The following is a 17,784-nucleotide window of genomic DNA, read 5'->3' as shown; positions in this document are numbered from 1 at the left end:
CTATGTGAAAGTCTAGGCAATCATATGCAATGCATAAAGGTTAATGAAACTTGATGGTTTCAATTTGAGTTTCGCCTTTGGAACTCTAGGTTTGGAAACTTAAAGCAAAATTGCACAGATGTGACACTCACAAATAACAAAGCCAGCAAGTTTCACACATCATCTGATATAGAGAAATACTCAAAGTTAGTCTTTTAGACTTCCTGACACCTGTTCATTGTGCCGATTCTCCTATTGCCTGTGACACAAATTCCCCAACAACAGATACTGATGGTCATGTAAACATGTTTATGCTGAAAGGTTGATTTATCTTAGATTAATCTATCAGGATAGGTGGCTCATCATCTTTTTAGTCTGGGGAAGTGATCAAAACTGAGAACTAAAAGAGACACGAGTCTCCTACTCTTGAGAAGCAATCCCGAGACAAAAAAATCAGGCTATTAACTGTAAGAAGGGATGTTTATAAATGCTATTATTTTCTGCTGTATCAAGGCTTTCCAAAACATGATAATTTTCTGATCTATTAACATGCTTTCAGTATATTCTATTCTATTCTATATTCTATTCTTCCTGTTTCCCATAGCATAAGACTTAATTATAATTTTCTTTAACTGCATCACTTTTAAGAAGGTTTCCCTCAGAGGGCATGTTACTCAAGAGAAATCCAGTCCATTAGAGTTGGAGCTATTCTGACACCATTAGCTGAGGAAACAGGAAAGCATTTTAACCACAGACTCCAAAGGAAAACCACTATTTTGCTCCAAGACAAACAAGGTGGGAAGCAGTATCACTACGATGCAAATTTGGGTGTCATATAGGTGAGCACTGAAGGGAAAAAATGTCATGACATTTTAGAGAAAGGGCACTCTATTCAGTTCCACTTCATGCTACCTCAACCCTCTGTTCCCATCCCTCTTCAGGGATCCCTGTAATGAGGAACTTCAGAGATGAAAATGCTTCTCTAAAACAAAGCCATCAAAGAAATCCCTCATGGTACCGGTAAATGCCTAGCACCGTCCAAATCCAAATTAAAAAGTTAGATCTTCTTTCCAGATGAAGATTGGAGGAAGCTGAACAAATTAACTGAATGTTCAGGTTTCATGTGGTGACCTTGGCAACAATCATCCCTTCCCTGAAGTTGTAAGACTGGTTCAAGACTCTCAGCCTCAGAGATTCATAATTACACATTTCACTCAGGGTAACACAGAGAAGCTTTTTGTGGGCAATGATCATTACCAATACAAGTGCCCACATTTCCTTTTGCTACAAATCCTCAAATCTTCAGTGAATGCCTGGTAATGGTGGCACACCTCATAAATGTGTAAACTTTGAAAACTTATCAATATTTGGACAACTGTCTCATCACCCCCTGATTTACCTATACGAACTGCGCTCCCTCAGTTCACATCAGTCAGAAGTGCTCCTTCATTCAGATGCAAAGTCCTCCCAACCTCCCCCACCCCCCCAAAAAAGACAGACACACTCCAGAGGAGGAACACCACTGCTTTCCCTTAAAGAATTACCGATATTCAAAAACAATCAGAATGCAGAGTCTAGGTATGATCAGATCTTATCTAACTTTCTAGGTAATATGGCCTTCTGCACACATGTGACTCCATGTTGCCAAGTTTTCTACAATCTTGATTAAGTATCAATAATAGAACTGGAAGGGACAGACCACTGCTGATAATACTTCAGCAAATTCAAAAATCCTCCATGCAGTGGACAATATCTTATAATTTCCTTTGGGAGTTCCAGTTTGCTAAGCATCTCTATGTGTAGTGATAGGAATGTATACCTCAAACCTAAATTTAGGAAAATATCTAGACAAAACTTGACCTGAAGTTCAGACTTCTCATCAATATATTCGAGAATCAAGCAATATGTCCAACAGCAAATGTTTTCTTCCTTGCTGCAAGGGATCAGTAGTACAGACAGTAGCAGACAATATTGGGGCTATTTATTATCTTGAATGTCAAGGGAAAGTAGCTCATTCCCTTAAAGGTAAAATCACTTTGAGAATGGTGCATACCAAATCAGGTGTATCTTGTGAAACTTCCACCTAGCAGGTAAAAAATTGTGCGTATACCACGGTGATGGGCATGACAAACATGATTAGAAAAATTCATTATATAGCAGTGTACACTAATTTTAGGGCCACCTGCTTCATATGTACTCATTTAGATTCTAATTGACTATGTAAGCTGAAGTGAAATTTTCATTTGATTCTGATATACAGGTTAGTGTAACATACTACTTTAGGAATCCTCTGATTACTTTAATGGAATCATTTCAGACATTAAGAAAACTTAGGGTCATAGAGTTTAAGGTGTAGCCTATAGGGCTTGCCTATATATTTTTTCTTATTGGTTTCTTATGAGTTTGATTATTTGTTTTATTATAATAGGGTATAACAGGTTTATAGGAGTATTTTTGGCTGTAACTCAAGGGACCTATGTCCTGTATGTTGAGTTAAGGCAAGGTTAGCGTACATATGCTTGGGATCTTTCACCTAGATAAGTGGCGATGACCATATATGGTTGCAACCCTTAACACAGATAGATAAAGGATGCCTTGGAGTAGGTTTGTATGGGGGGGGGGAGGGACTACCTAAGTCATACCCTCTTTAAACTTATCAAGTATACCACAAAGAAGTTGGAGATAACCAAAATAACCACTTCAGCCAGAAATAACAAATGTGAGAATGAGCTAATATAATTAACATGTAGGTATATGTCATCAATATGTACAAATGTACCAGCCTATGGAGTAAGTGTATTCCAACATTTCTGTATGTGAGGAAACTAAGTTTGGACATAGAAGGAGGGCTCAAGTGTTCAAGCTCTATACGAGGGGTGACCCATCATGCCAAGTAGGCTTCTTAGTTCTTCGTTTCTTATCCTTTTGTTTATTAGTCTATTAGTTCTCAATTGTAAATTTTAAGTCAGTTAGTTAAGTAAAATTCTAAGTTATCTTATTTCATCTTCTATAACTTTCAGTTCTTTAGTTTCTCCTAAGCTCCTAAATTCTGGAGTGGGAGGTCACTCAAGAACTGAGAAACCTGAACTGAACTCTTTTGGCTTGCCAGAGGTGAGGCTGGTCCTTTATCTTTTACCACCAGATTATAAAGGAAGGGTTTGAGTATATTAATCAAAAGTTTATAGTGCATAATATGACATGTACCTCTAAAACAACATTATTGCCTTTGTGACTCTGATCATTTTACCATTTAATTACTATATCATATATCTCAATAAAAGTCTTTAAGGTTACATTTGTCTAAGTGTGAGCATCCTTGTCTTACATTCCGAGAGTCCTTTCAGAACTCGGTGTAGCCTGATTCTGGGACAAGAATCTTATCTTCTGATCATATCAACTGGTGAGTTTATAACCTATATTATCTAAAACAACAATATTAACCTCCTATAATCAAGAAACAAAGGACAGGGGAACCATAGATCATCTAATCTGAACTCCTGTATAACACAGGCCACCAACACCACTCAGCACCCAAACGCTAAAACTACCCACTGAAATAAATCCAAAATATTATAACTCACAGGAGACTAGATTATTATGTGCCACAGACATAGAACAAGAAGTACTGAGGTTCACCAGTCACTAAGGAAATGATTAAATGAAATATACTCAGCTAATCCTGGCAAGTGACCTGCACCCACATGGTGCAGAAGAAAGCAAAACAAAAACAAACAACCCCCCCCATCCTAAGTTTACTGCCAATCTGACCTGAGGGAAAATCCTTCATGATGCCACGTATAGTGACTAGTCAGATCCTGAGCATGTGATCAAGAAGCAGCCAGGAAAGCCCCTGAGAGAACGAATGCTCAATGACACCTCAGAGCCTTGGTACATCCAGCCCACTGTCCCTTTTCCAGCCATGTCCACCTCTGATGTTTCAGAGGAAGGAGTTCAAGAAACCCTCCCAGAATACACTGGGGGAAAAATTCCTTCCTGCCCCTTGCTGGTGGCCAGCTGAAACCCTGAAGCATCAGCTTAAGAACATAAGTATTATAAGTTTTAATAATTCATGGTGTGATATTGTGCCATAAATTATCATGTTTCTTTCTGCAGTGTTGAATGTCACAGTCCCTGTATTATTGCACATTAAAACTACCTTATACGGAATATAGAATTTAATATCTATTTTATAAGGATTTTATTTCTGAGTGGTCCCTATTGTGAATGCATAGACAAGAAATGTACACTGTGATTTTCAAAGGGAGTTAAGATAAGAGAGTTAGGCATGCAACTATAATGGAAAGTCAAATCGGGTGCCTAACTCTTAAGGCAGTTCTGAAAATCCAGCCATAAAATTTATATTAACTTTAAAAAACATATCAAATATGCAATAAGATACTTTGCCAATACAAGATTTTTAATTATATGAAAATATTTGTAACAAATATTTGGTTAGCAATACAATTTTGAAGAGAAGCATCTATAGCAAGACCTACAAGTTAGTCTAGACAGCAACCAGCTAACCTTTTCCTGGTTTCATATTTCAGACATTTATACTTTTTTCCAAACATGACAAAAGTAATTAGACACAATTATAAACCGGACCTTGCTTGACACACCAAAATATCACAAAGATGTTAAATGGAGTTAAATCTCAATCTTGCACAGACTTACGTATTTAACTCTACACACTTGAATAGTCCCACTAAACTCAGGTCTGGTTTACGCTACAGAGTTAGGTTGAGGTAAGGCAGCTTACACTGACCTAACTCTGTTAGTGTCTACTCTAAAATATTCTCCCACCTACATATTTCTCCCACTACACCAACTGAATAACTCCACCTCTGCTGGAGGCATAGCGCTTAGGTCAGTGTAGCTGGGTCAACACAGTGTCAGTATAGACACTACATTGCTTACATTGACTGTTGCTGCCTTTCAGAAGCCATCTCACAATGTCCTACAGTGATAGTTAAATCGCTGCAAGCACACCTGGTGAGGACAAACACCGCCGACACAAGGAGCGTAGTGCGGATATGCAAAAGCAATTTAATTACTGCAGTTACTGTATATTGAGGTAACTTAGGTCAACTTAATATTATAGTGTAGACTTGCCATCGGTCTTTGCAAAACTGAGGTTACACGTATCAAATAAATAATTTATCAACAATTAGTCAGGTTATACACTACATGCTTAGAAATACAAAATTCTATTCACTGAAAATATTCCATTCTCTAGACAAAGAGGCTATATTTTTGATATAACAGACTGTAGCTTCATAATTCAACCTTTTAATTACTGTGTCAGATAATGAATATTTTGAACATATGCTTCTCCACTTTGTTAGAAGAGATAATGAAAGAGAAAAACAAGTTTATATGCATACTGGTGTGTGTGCATGTTGGGGGAAGGGAGTGACACACTAAATATCAAAAGGAACCAAATGGCAACAATTTGAGGAAATGGTATCTGTAACAGCTGCTCCTTTTTGATTCCCCTAGAAGAAGACTGCCAGAGGTGGGCCATAGCACAAAAGGATAAAGAAGATGAAAACTCTGATGCAAAGCAGGAAAATAACTGCTGAGACCCCTGAGTCTACACTCAAATAGTCCCAAGCTGAGTGGCAAGACCTCTTTAGCATGCTACAGAAGCTGGTGATGAACTACACATTACCATGAAGCAAACTGGCTCCTAGCAGTATTGTTTGTATGTTATGTGCAATGATAAGCAGTAGTCCTTTGGGAACAGAATGCAATGATTTCATCTCTGTAAGCATCTGAGCTCCCCTTGGATACAGAGACCATTAAATTGAGAACAGAAGGGTAAATTTTAGGCAATGATTTCTAACTGGAGAGTAAAGAAAACTTGTGCTCAATGGCTCTGAAACCATTGATATTTTACTGTTGTATATACTGATCACAGTTGAGGATGAAAAGAATGCATGAAATAAAATACTACCTGTTTCTTTTCCCATTCTCATAATGTAGGGTGATTTTTTTTGTGAAAAGTAATCTATTTTTCTAAATGCAAGTCTTCTCAGTTTATATAAGAGAGTTGATCTCACAATTTTATAAAACATTCATAAGTTAAACTCTATTTAATATGTTTATTTTAATTAGCACACAAGTGTTGAAAATATTAATAACCTACAGCATAAGTTAGGATACTTAAACTATTTTATGATCCACCCTAGTGAATCCCATTTACATTCTGTACTGTGTAGGGAGTGTTTCATATTTAACAAAAAAAGGCAAATTCTGTTTTCTGCCATCTGTCAGTTGTTTTTATCTGTTGATTAAAAACTATTATAAAACACACTAATATATAAGCTGAGCATCTTAACTGAAAGAACAAAGATTCCAGCATACTCCAAAAGAGCAATTATTTGACCCAGGGTCAAAAAGCTGCAGGTTGGTAAATGATCACCTGGTTTCTAACCCTCCTGTTTTAAGAAAAAATAACGCAAGAGATGGTGATGAGAAAACTCTGTTTGAGAATATCATAGTCCTCAGATAATCTTGGGCTGCTTTCAAGCATGGTTTTGGCCTTTGAATGGAATGAAGACTCTGTTTGTCTTGTTGGTCAAGGAGCTTCTCCTGGTCATGAACAAATCAAATGTCCATGCCAAATTCTTTATCTCTATTACCAGTTTTTCTAGTCATCGTTCCCACAGTTCTCAGACACCTGTTAATGCAGCAACAGGAAGGAAAGAAAACTTGGAGTGTTTGTGGTCAAAAACATGTGGACATGCAGAAAGATTTCAGCACAAGGAATTCTAGCCTAATCTGTTATTCCAGAACCCTGGAAAAGGCCCCAAATCCCTCTTTCCTCCTTTGCCACTGCAACCACTAAATCTCACTCTGTAAAGTATTCTGGATCAGAAACTGATCTCTCAATCTGAAATACCTTCATTCAACTTTACAACCCAGAACCTCTAACTGAGGATTTATCAGCCTATTCACACTGATCATCTGCAGCATCAGGGTAGGCTTCTGTGAACACCAGAAACCACACATCTATAACAGGACAAATAACATGACACCTTCTTTTCCACAGTTCAGTCAATCTGCATGTAAGAAAATCCAAGAAGCATTGAAGAATCATGAAAAAGATAATAGAAAGTTTCTGGAACATCAAATTATTAATGCCTCCTTTGAAGAGGGAAATCCATCATCAACTATAAGCATACAGTAAACAAGCTGATACCGAAGAAATTATTGCTCAACTCAACCAACTTCAACTCTTATCCGTTTCCAGTGTTCATTTTTGAACAAGTTAATAAAATAAACTAGTGAAGAGTCCTCTCTATGAAACATGTCTGCTGCTAGAACACTGGATCCCTCCAAACTGAGTTTAAAGCTTGGGCACGCACAGATATGGCACTGGTTCTTTTGATAAATGCACTTTTGTTTGTCCATGGACAAGAACAAATACATCCACATTCATTCTATTGGATCTCCCCACAACATTGTTACAGTTGATCATTGAATGCTGCCGTATCTCCCTAGAGATATAGCAGTGATGGCAGAAGCATACTCGGTTGTCACTGATCTTTCCTCTAACAACTGATCCAAGAGGCAGAGATGGACTATTAGTCCTGTCCTTCCAGAATTCTCACATGTAGAACTCTTTCCCATCCTATTCCAGCAGATATTTTATATAGATTATTGTAGTAAAATCATAAAATAAATATTAAACAGTAATAAAAACTTTCCTCACTAAAAATAGCACACCTTTATTTAAGGTCACTTAATAGCAAAGCCAAGGTAAGTGCCTCGGGACAAATTATAAAATGCATGTTAAGAAACGTTAAGTAAACTCACTATTATTGCCGTCTGTTCTTCTCCAGCAGAATGATAGGCTAGCCCCAAACAATAGGCAGCTTCTCCTTCCATCTTCTTATCACCTCCTAAAGGGGAGGAGTTGAGTTATAATTACTCTTAGTTCTAAACAAATTACACTACTACTGACAGCTCTTGAAAATAACGTACATGTTATTTTTTAATAATATATTAAATTTTTCCTTATAGCTTGTCATTTATCATTTTCCAAACATTGATGTTTTCATGTTTATCAAGAGCACTTATACTCAATTAAAAAAGCCACAAACATAGGAAGTACAAATGTTTTCATGAGAAAGAGCACACAGTTTGTCATGATATAAGATTCTCTATTATGAATTGTTTCCCAGCACTGCCACGACCTCTCCAAAGACAGTCATGAAACACCTTACATTAAAGGGTCAGTAAAATATCTCCATATAGTTATTTAGCTACATACAAACAGAAAACTTGGTGCAGCAGAAAGAAGCCAGGGAGACAGTTACAGCTCCCTGATTCTCAGGCTAGGTTTCCACATTGGCATAGGCTAGAGCAGCCTGAAAGCTGCTGTAATCTATAATAGCCGCAATGGTTCCAGGAATGCTACCAAATGATGAACAACTGAGTACAGCACATTTTGGATGTGCCTCTTCCTTATTCCAGAGACTGGAGGTGGCAAATGAATTAGGTGAGCTAATTTGGCCCCCACCGAGAGCTCCCAACAGCTAAGGGAATTCTCAGCTGGCCAAATGGGCTGCTTTCTTGGCTCCTTGCACTGCTCCAGCAAAAGAAAACCTGGCCTGTATATTTAATATTATAATTTATATAAAATAATTTATTTATATCATTTTTTCCAAATTAACCCATCCAGAGTTTGGGGATATATATGAACATTGATTAGTAAAGCAAACAAATTGGAATCAATGTCCAAAATATAAAACCTTTTTCATCACACAATACTGACCATTCAACACATAAAAAGCCTAGAAAATGAGTTTTGAAATGAGTCCTGAAGGTCAACAAATTCACAACTCCTGCACCAATATAAATACAGATGAAAAAGGAAGATTATTTACCTCTAATTGATGTTCTGCTAATATATTGTCTCTACAGATCCACACTCACGGAAGTTCGTGTTTAGCCTCCAAGTGTCCTGAAATCTTTGAAAGTCATAATTGCTGAACCCATAAGGACACCCACCCACACACCTACAGAATTGAACACACTTGATAAAATTATAAAGCAGGCAATCCTAATCCTTCTGTTCTTTTTCCTAAGATTCAAGTGGGTAGGGAAGGGGGATGAGAAAATATGGCTTTATAGAGGAAATACACTCAAACCTCTCTTTTTCCTTCAAGAATGGTCTCTGTAAAGCCTGAATCTTGAGAGACTGTTTATTCATTTCTGGTCCAGATTCAGCAAAGCACAGGCTTAAATCCAGTGGAATGGATTGATACTGAAGAGAGAAGGATTTAAGCACTAGCTTAAACTTAATCATGTATGTAAATATTTGCTGAATAAGGGCCTCTTTGAGGGAGAGAGGGGGCTTTTGAACACAGACTGAAGGACTGCCCTTCTGAAATGAGCATCTGATCTCGTTTAAATATCTACAGAATAATGGTGAATAAGGTGTGAATTGCAGAACTCCCACAAGTTTCAAAGACATATGTCTCAGCAAGCTGTAGTAGCTGTCTTAGCTCATATAATAAGAGCTCTAAGGCCATCTGGCAGTGAATAATGGATTTTTCAATTTTCTGGCATTCTGAAAAATTGGGAAAAAAAAGGTGTTTTGGGTCAACCCATAAAAGAAATTTTTCAAAAATTTTAGCAAATTGATACGTTGCAAAAAGTTTGTTTAGAGTTAGAGCATTTTAAATTTTCTATATTAAACAAAATTAAAGAACATTTAAAAACCAAAAGTTGGTTTGGTTTTTTTACCTGGAACAATTTGGTGAAATCAACATAAATTTGTGAAATGGTTAGGAATTGCCAAATCTGCATTTATTTTTTTCCAAAAAAAAAGTTTTGGTCAAAAATTTTTCACCAGCTCTAAATTGGGGCAATCTGCCTGGTGGTCTCAATGCAGTATCAGATCCACTATGACAATCTCTTAACAATTCTCTTGACTATATCAACAGTTAAGAAGCAGCATGACACAAGTAAGGTTTTATTTTGTGGAATATATGCCTATTTGCAACAGTTATTGCTTTAAATTGTCCTTGGAACTCACACTACTGAGTCATATGCTCCCAGGAGTGGGGCCTCTGAAGAAGCAACTCTCAAAAGAGAACTATTAGCTTCTGTGTTGAAAAAGAAATAGGACAGTTGCCTAGGGCCAAATGCAAAGAAAGAAGGAACCACCCAATCAACATTCAGACAAATGTGTCAAAAAAGACACGTTCAAAAGGACTGTTACGGAATGAATGGAAACCTCAGACCCAGTATGTAGTGAATTAAAAAAAAAAATTTTGCTTTATCCTCAAAAAATACAGTGTGGGAGTGCAATACAGTTTTTTAAGCTGGTATTTTAAAGTATTTACTTTTTAACAGTATAAAGAAACTTTAACAATATTAGATCTTTAGAAAACAATATGACTAAAGAAAACAGAAATAATTCAATATTGTTTTAAATAATGAATAGCATAGTTAATGCTTAATTCTATACATTTTATACTGTTCTATATATTACACAGAACAAACTTTATTTTATTTCACTGTCACAAACTTTATTTTACAAGACTAAACACATAGGAGATTTTTTTTTTTTTTTTTTGGCCACTGGCTGAAGCTTGAGTTAAGCAGTTCCACCTACTTCTTAGGGACTGACCAATTGATCAGTACTTGTATTTATTTTCTTAACATTTAGATTAAAATTCTCTCCTGATAAATTTCAAATTACTAGTGTGTATTAACCATAATTCTTATATGAAAAAACTATTAAAGCTGCTACAAAGTTAGCATAACAATGCTAATTGAATAAAAGTGATTATACAATGTCTTCCATTCTAATTCTGGGAAACACATAAAATCATTTTTTTTCTTCTGAACATAGAAAACTGTAGATTTTGGAATCTAATGACATCTTCCAACAAATAAGAATTATTAAGATAACCAAAAAACCAGAAAAATAATCTGTATTTTCTAAAATCAACTGTGATGGTTCACTCTCCCTTTTCTACTTCCCTCTCATATATAATAATGCCCCATAAATAAACAGCTGCTTTGTAACTGTTCAGCATCTGACATCATATATTCAAATGCCATCCTCATCTTTCCATCAGCTTTTGAATCCTTACTACAGATAGTCAAAACACTAAGACTGTCATGTTAGCCATCATATATAGCATTTCCTGGACTTTAAGTTTTAAAACTATTTTCAATATTTCAGGTATAACTGGAAATGGTTTTCTTTCATAATTATTTATCATTCATGTAGAATGAAACAGTAGTGATCTGCCTGATAACATTACTAAGGAAATGAAAAATCAACAGCAGCTAACCTACAAAAATCTCAACTTCTGTAAATGACCTTACGTCTGATTATGGGTTCATTGTTTTACAACACTATGTCCCAGAAGACTGCATTTTTGGAGATAAAGCTTTCAAGAAACTAATGGATTCCTTGCTGTCAGCAAGAAGGCACTTCTGTTTTACAGTGAAATCGGGAAGTATATTGATGGCATTTGTCTTTGAATTTCATAAGAAATAATCATTCAAACCCTTGACGATTTTTACCTTACTCCTGGGAAAATCAAAGCCTGTACATTAAGAAAGGAATGTGAAAGTGTTATTTTCCACCCACCTTTTTTTGCCATTTCAAAAGCTTTTATTAGAGTTTTGATGGCCTGTTGGTGTTCTTTATTTTCTAGCATTTGGTCTGCTAGTAATGTGTAAATTCTCCAGAGATGCTCACAGGCCAGTGAGTTGTAAAGTATGGCCTGTCTCATCATTCCACATCCGTCCCAGTGTCAATTGATGGAATGTTTCATAATGCTCAGCACTTTCATGAACAGACCTGAAAAAAATAGCTAATTCATAAATATAAGCAGTATATTTAACAAAATATTTCAATTTTTTTTGCATATTATCATTTCTTACAAAAGAAGTTGTTTCTAACTTAACTTCACAAAGGTTCCAATAATCATCAACCTGTAACTTAATAAAAATATGAATAATGGAAAAAATATTCCAGATCTTACAGGTATCAGTAAGTCATCTTTACCTTCAATTCACAGTTTGTTTCCCAAACTTCAAGTTTCTTACTAGTAAATTTGGTTTTGAGTAGGTTGCCTGTATAGATCCACAATGATAGAAAGCAGAAGTCAGAATCTTCTAGAAAGTAGAAACCATTCCGTGTGGGTATAATATTTAAAATCAAGTGTGTGTGTAAAGGACCACAGTCCAGATCCTAGGCTGAAAGATTCTGAAGGAGTAAGAAGAGAGTAGAAGGCTGAACTTTTCAAATGTGCTCTAAGATCTTTAGTTACTGAAACATTGATAAGGTAAACACAAGTTGAAGATAAAGTCTAATCCATTTCAACAATCTGAGTGGATTTCTCCCTTACTGGATTTATAGACCCATGCAGCCTAGTAGACTTACAATGAATTTAGTCCTCTCAAGATAGTATTCAAAGTCTTCTTAACTTCTAATTTATGGAGACTAGCTTTCCCTTCCTCCTCCCTTCCAGATATTCCCTCCCTGGGCTCCTGGAGAGATATACAGATTCAAGCTCCATGAATCTAAACAAAGGGATTCCCCCTTCTCCTTTCTTCCTCCCAGATCTTTTTCGCCCTGGGTACACTAGGAGATCACCGTGATTCAAACTCCTTGAATCACAACACAGAGAAATCAGGTGGGCCTCCCCCCACTTTCTCTCTCCCTCCCTTCTCCTTCCCTGTTAAGTACAGACTCAATTCCCTTGAGCCTCAACAAGGGGAAAAATCAGACAGGTCTTAAAGCAAAACTTTAATAAAAGAAAAAAAAGAATAAAGAAAATCACTGTAAATTCAAGATGGAATATTACAGGGTCTGTCAGCTTATAGACACTAGAAAGAAGCCTCCCCCAGCAAAATACAATTTAAAATACTTCCAGCAAACTACACATTTGCAAACACAGAAACAATCAAAAGACTATAATCACCTTTCTTACTAAAATACTCACTATAAAAGACTGAAGCAGGGAGATTGGCAAGAAAACTGGTTGCCCATCTAGTCCCTTCCAGGACCCAGAGAGAACAAAGCAAAACCCAAAAAACACCAAACAAAGGCTTCCCTCCACCGAGATTTGAAAGTATCTTGTCCCTGATTGGTCCCTGGTCAGGTGTTTGGTTCCCTGTTTGTTAACCCTTTACAGGTAAAAGAGACATTAACCCTTAAACATCTGTTTATGACACGCCCCCCAAATCGCAGACAGTGGGGAACCTCACTGGCAGTGATTTCTTCGTAGAACTTAGAATAAACAGATTAATACAACACATGCACCTTTACATATACTACTAAGTATGTAAACTACAAGACTTTTTACATTTCAAGGACAAATTTCAACCAGTGGATTCTGGGAAACTTTCACGAGAGAGTGCATCAGCTACTTGTGAGAAGCTCCTGAAATGTGCTGAATTTAAAACTAAAATTTTGGAGAGCTAAACTCCACTGAAGCAGTTTTTTGTTGTTTTCCTTGGCAGTATGAAGCCACTTTAGTGCAGCATGGTTGGTTTGTAGCTGGAACCGCCATCCCCAAATGTATGGGGGTAGCTTTTCTAGGGCGTACACAATGGCGTAGCATTCCTTTTCACTGACTGACCAGTGACTTTCCCTCTCACAGACAGTTTCTTGCTGAGGAAACACGACACGATGGAAGTTGTGATCCGGTCCTTCCGCATGAGAACTGCTCCTATACCACACTTAGATGCCTCTGTGGTTACTAGGAATGGTTTGTCAAAGTCCGGGGCCCTTAGCACAGGGTCAGACATGAGCGCCACCTTAAGTTGGGTAAAGGTCTTTGGACACTCATCAGTCACTTAACTGCATTTGGCTGGGTCTTTTTGGTCAGGTTGGTCAGTGGGGCAGCGATTTGGCTGTAGTGTGGTACAAATCGCCTGTAATACCCGGCTAAGCCTAAGAAGGATTGGACCTGTTTCTTTGACTTTGGGACAGGCCACTTTGAAAGCCTCCACCTTGGCCTGTGGGGGGTTTATGGTTCCTCGACCCACCTGGTGTCCCAGGTAAGTCACTCTGTTTTTGGCCTATTTGACACTTTTTTGGCCTTAACAGTTAGTCCTGCCTGCGTGATGCGCTCAAAGACTTTTTCCAGGTGTTCTATGTGTTCAGGCCAGGAGTCAGAAAAAATGGCCACATTATTAAGGTAGGCAACTGCATATTCACAGAGTTCTGCTAGTAGACCATCTACCAGCCTCTGGAACGTGGCGGGTGCATTTCGCAGCCCAAAAGGAAGCACATTAAATTCATACACCCCCACATAGGTGATGAATGCTGACCTTTCCTTGGCAGGTTGTCTAGCAGTACTTGCCAGTACCCCCTTGGTTAAGTCTATTGTAGAGATGAATTGGGCACGTCCCAACTTTTCCAATAGCTCATCGGTGTGTGGCATTGGATAGTTGTCTGGACAAGTTACCGCATTTAGCTTACGGTAATCCACACAAAAGCGTATTTCCCAATCTGGTTTGGGTACCAGAACCACTGGAGATGCCCATGCACTGGTAGATGAGTGTATTATACCCATCTGAAGCAGGTTTTGGATCTCCCGTTCTATCGCAGCTTGGGCGTGAGAAGACACTCGGTAGGATGGGGTTCTAATTGGGTGAGCATTACTTGTGTTAATGGAGTGGTACGCCCGTTCAGGTCCATCCTGGGGTGGCTGAGAACAATGCAGCTCCTTGATTTGCTGCCACTGCAGACGTTCCAGGGTGGTGGAGAGGTTCACCTCTTCCATGCCACTGTCAGTTTTTCCTTCATAGTAGACACCTTTAGGCCACTCAGCATCATCTCTTCCCTGGGCTGTAAACTGGCAAAACCTGTAAGTCTCTGGAATAAAAGGGCTTGAGAGAATTAACATGGTAAATTCTGGGCTTTAGGGAGGAATTGGGAAATGTTATGAGGTAGTTAACAGCTCCCAGGCGCTCGTGGACCGTGAATGGCCCTTCCCATGATGCTTCCATCTTATGGGCCTGTTGCGCCTTCAAGACCATAACCTGGTCTCCTACCTTGAAGGAACACTCTCTGGTATGTTTATCATACCAAGCCTTTTGTTCTTTTTGAGCATCCTTTAGGTTTTCTTTAGCAAGGGCTAAAGAGTGTTGGAGGGTGTTTTGTAGGTTGCTTACAAAGTCCAGAATGTTAGTCCCTGGAGAAGGCGTAAACCCCTCCATTGCTGCTTTAACCAACTGTAATGGCCCCTTAACCTCGTGGCCATACACAAGTTCAAACGGTGAAAACCCTAAACTGGATGCGGTAACAGCCCTGTAGGCAAAAAAGCAACTGCTGCAACACTAGGTCCCAGTCATTGGAGTGTTCATTGACAAATTTACGTATCATGGCCCCAAAGTTCCATTAAACCTTTCGACCAGGCCATTGGTTTGATGGTGGTACGGGGTGGCAACCAAGTGATTCACCCCATGAGTTTCCCACAGTTCTTTCATGCCAGGAAATTAGATCCTGAATCTGTAAGGATGTCGGAGGGCCAACCTACCCTGGCAAAAATGTCTGTTAGGGCCTGGCACACAGCTTTAGCCCTGGTGTTGCCGAGGGCTACTGCTTCCGGCCATAGGGTAGCAAAGTCCACGAAAGTCAGTATGTACTGCTTTCCTCTGGGGTTTTTTTTTTGGGAAAGGACCCAGAATATCCACAGCTACTCACTGAAATGGGACCCTCAATTATGGGGAGTGGCTGGAGAGGGGCCTTGATCTGGTCTTAGGGTCTTCCCACTCTTTGGCACACCTCACAAGACCGGACATACTTGGCAACATCCTTGCCCGTCCCCTCCCAGTGGAAGGACTTCCCCAACCGGTCTTTGGTTCTGTTCACCCCAGCATGGCCACTGGGATGAGCATGGGCTAAGCTTAAGAGCTTTTCCCGGTACTTAGTTGGAACCACCAACTGTTTTTGCTGATGCCAGTCTTTCTGGTGTCCACCAGAAAGAGTCTCCTTGTATAAAAGTCCTTGTTTACAACAAACCGGGATCGATTAGAAGAGCTGAGAAGCGGTGGGGTGCTCCGTGCCGCCGCCCAAGCTTTCTGAAGGCTGTCATCTGCTTCCTGCTCAGTCTGGAACTGTTCCCGTGAAGTTGGAGACACCAGTTTCTTCCTTAGACTGTGGACTTGGCTTGGTCCCCCTGGAAGCGATGTAGGTGATGGGTTGTTTTTGTTGCTGGTGAACCGCTCTCCGCTGGTGCACCAGGTGGTATTTCAGCTCTGGCTGAGCCTCTTGGGTGTGGTTGTCTCTGCTTTCTGCAATTCAGCTCACTGGCGCCCTCTGGCGTTGGGGTTGAAGATTGGTTGCAATTGCTGGCGCTGGTGCTGGTTGCTTTTCCAGTTCCGGGGCTGGACTGAGTCACTGTGGCGTTTCAGTTGTTGGCAGGGGATCGGATCCCTACCTCTGTCTGGGTCTCTGGTAACACAGACGGGGGCCCCTGTGGACGGCTCAGGAACAAGAATGAGTCCTGGAAGCTTGCCTGGCTTGGCTGTGTGTAACCATTCCCACCCTCTTGGCCCGCTTCACCTAGTTGGCCAAGTCTTCCCCCAGCAGCATGGGGATGGATAATTGTCATAGACTGCAAAAGTCCACATTCCTGACCAGCCTTTGTACTGGACAGGCAGTTCAGCTGGAGGCAAGTCTACAGCTTGTGACATGAAGGGGTAAATTGTCACTTGGGCCTCTGGGTTAATAAATTTGGGGTCCACGAAGGATTGGTGGATAGCTGACACTTGTGCCCCCGTAACCTTCTTTCCGCCCACTCTCAAAATTTCCCTTCGCACCAAGGGTATTGAGAGGCATCTTGGGTTGGGATCATTGGTGTGATGGTGGTGTAATGAACTGCACTCGGTTGGGGTTCGTGGGCAGTTGGCCTTTATATGTCCCAGTTCATTACATTTAAAGCATTGTCCAGCTGACTGGTCACTGGGCCGAGGTGGGTTACTGGAGACTGGTGAGGTGGAAGAATAGGGCGTCTGTGTCTTTCCTTGGGTTGTAGGTGGGGTCTTGGGCTGCCCTTGGTTATAGGGTTTATTGTCGGTGTGCCCCCTGGGGTATTCGCTCCCTTGATAGTAGCTTTTTTCTTTTCTGCCATTTCCATCCATTTGGCTCCAATCTCCCTCACCTCGGGTACCATTTTGGGTTTCCCATCTAGGATGTACCTCTCTATTTCTTCAGGAATACCAGCTAAGAACTGCTCCATTGTATCAGGAGATGCAGCTCGTCCATATTGTTAACCTTTGTTCCTGATAGCCAGGCCTCATAATTCTTTGCAATGTGGTAGGCGTGTCGGGGGAATGACACATCTGGTTTCCATTTTAGTACTCTGAACTGCCGACGGGCATGCTCAGGTGTTATCCCCATTCTGTATCTGGCCTTGGTTTGAAAAAGTTTATAATCGTTCATGTTCTCCTTAGGGCATTTCAGCCACCACCTCTGCTAAAGGTCCACTGAGCAGTGGCCTCAGCTCTATCATGTACTGGTCTTCAGAGGTGTTGTACCCGAGGCAGGCTCTTTCCAAAATTTTCTAAGAAGGCCTCAGTGTCATCACCTCCCTTGTAGGTGGGAAATGTTTTGGGATTGGGAACAACAACTGGTGAACGTGTGTTAGGATTGGCTGTGTCATTCTGTTTAGTTTTTGCTAATTCCATGGCCTGCTGGTGGGCATCCCTTTGGAGCTCCATCTCTTTTTGTTTCTTCTCCATGTCCTCCTGTGGCAGCCTCTTCCTGGGCCATTTCTGCCTGAATTAGTTCCATTCGTCTTTTATGTTCCTTGTGTT

General features: G+C 39.7%; 1 protein-coding gene across 1 annotated transcript in view; it reads right to left on the bottom strand.

Annotated features, from left to right (window-relative positions):
• The window catches only part of TTC29 (tetratricopeptide repeat domain 29), a 196,974-nt gene that overhangs the window by 112,809 nt on the left and 66,381 nt on the right, over positions 1–17,784 (bottom strand). Inside the window, 3 exon segments of the mRNA XM_030564792.1 lie at positions 7,801–7,886; positions 11,600–11,726; positions 11,728–11,797. Of these exon segments, the coding sequence (XP_030420652.1) occupies positions 7,801–7,886; positions 11,600–11,726; positions 11,728–11,797 (283 nt within the window).

Source organism: Gopherus evgoodei, chromosome 5, assembly GCF_007399415.2.
Source record: "Gopherus evgoodei ecotype Sinaloan lineage chromosome 5, rGopEvg1_v1.p, whole genome shotgun sequence".
Lineage (NCBI taxonomy): Eukaryota > Metazoa > Chordata > Testudines > Testudinidae > Gopherus > Gopherus evgoodei.
Note: the sequence above shows the minus strand (reverse complement) of the source record. Positions and strands in the feature narration are given on the sequence as shown.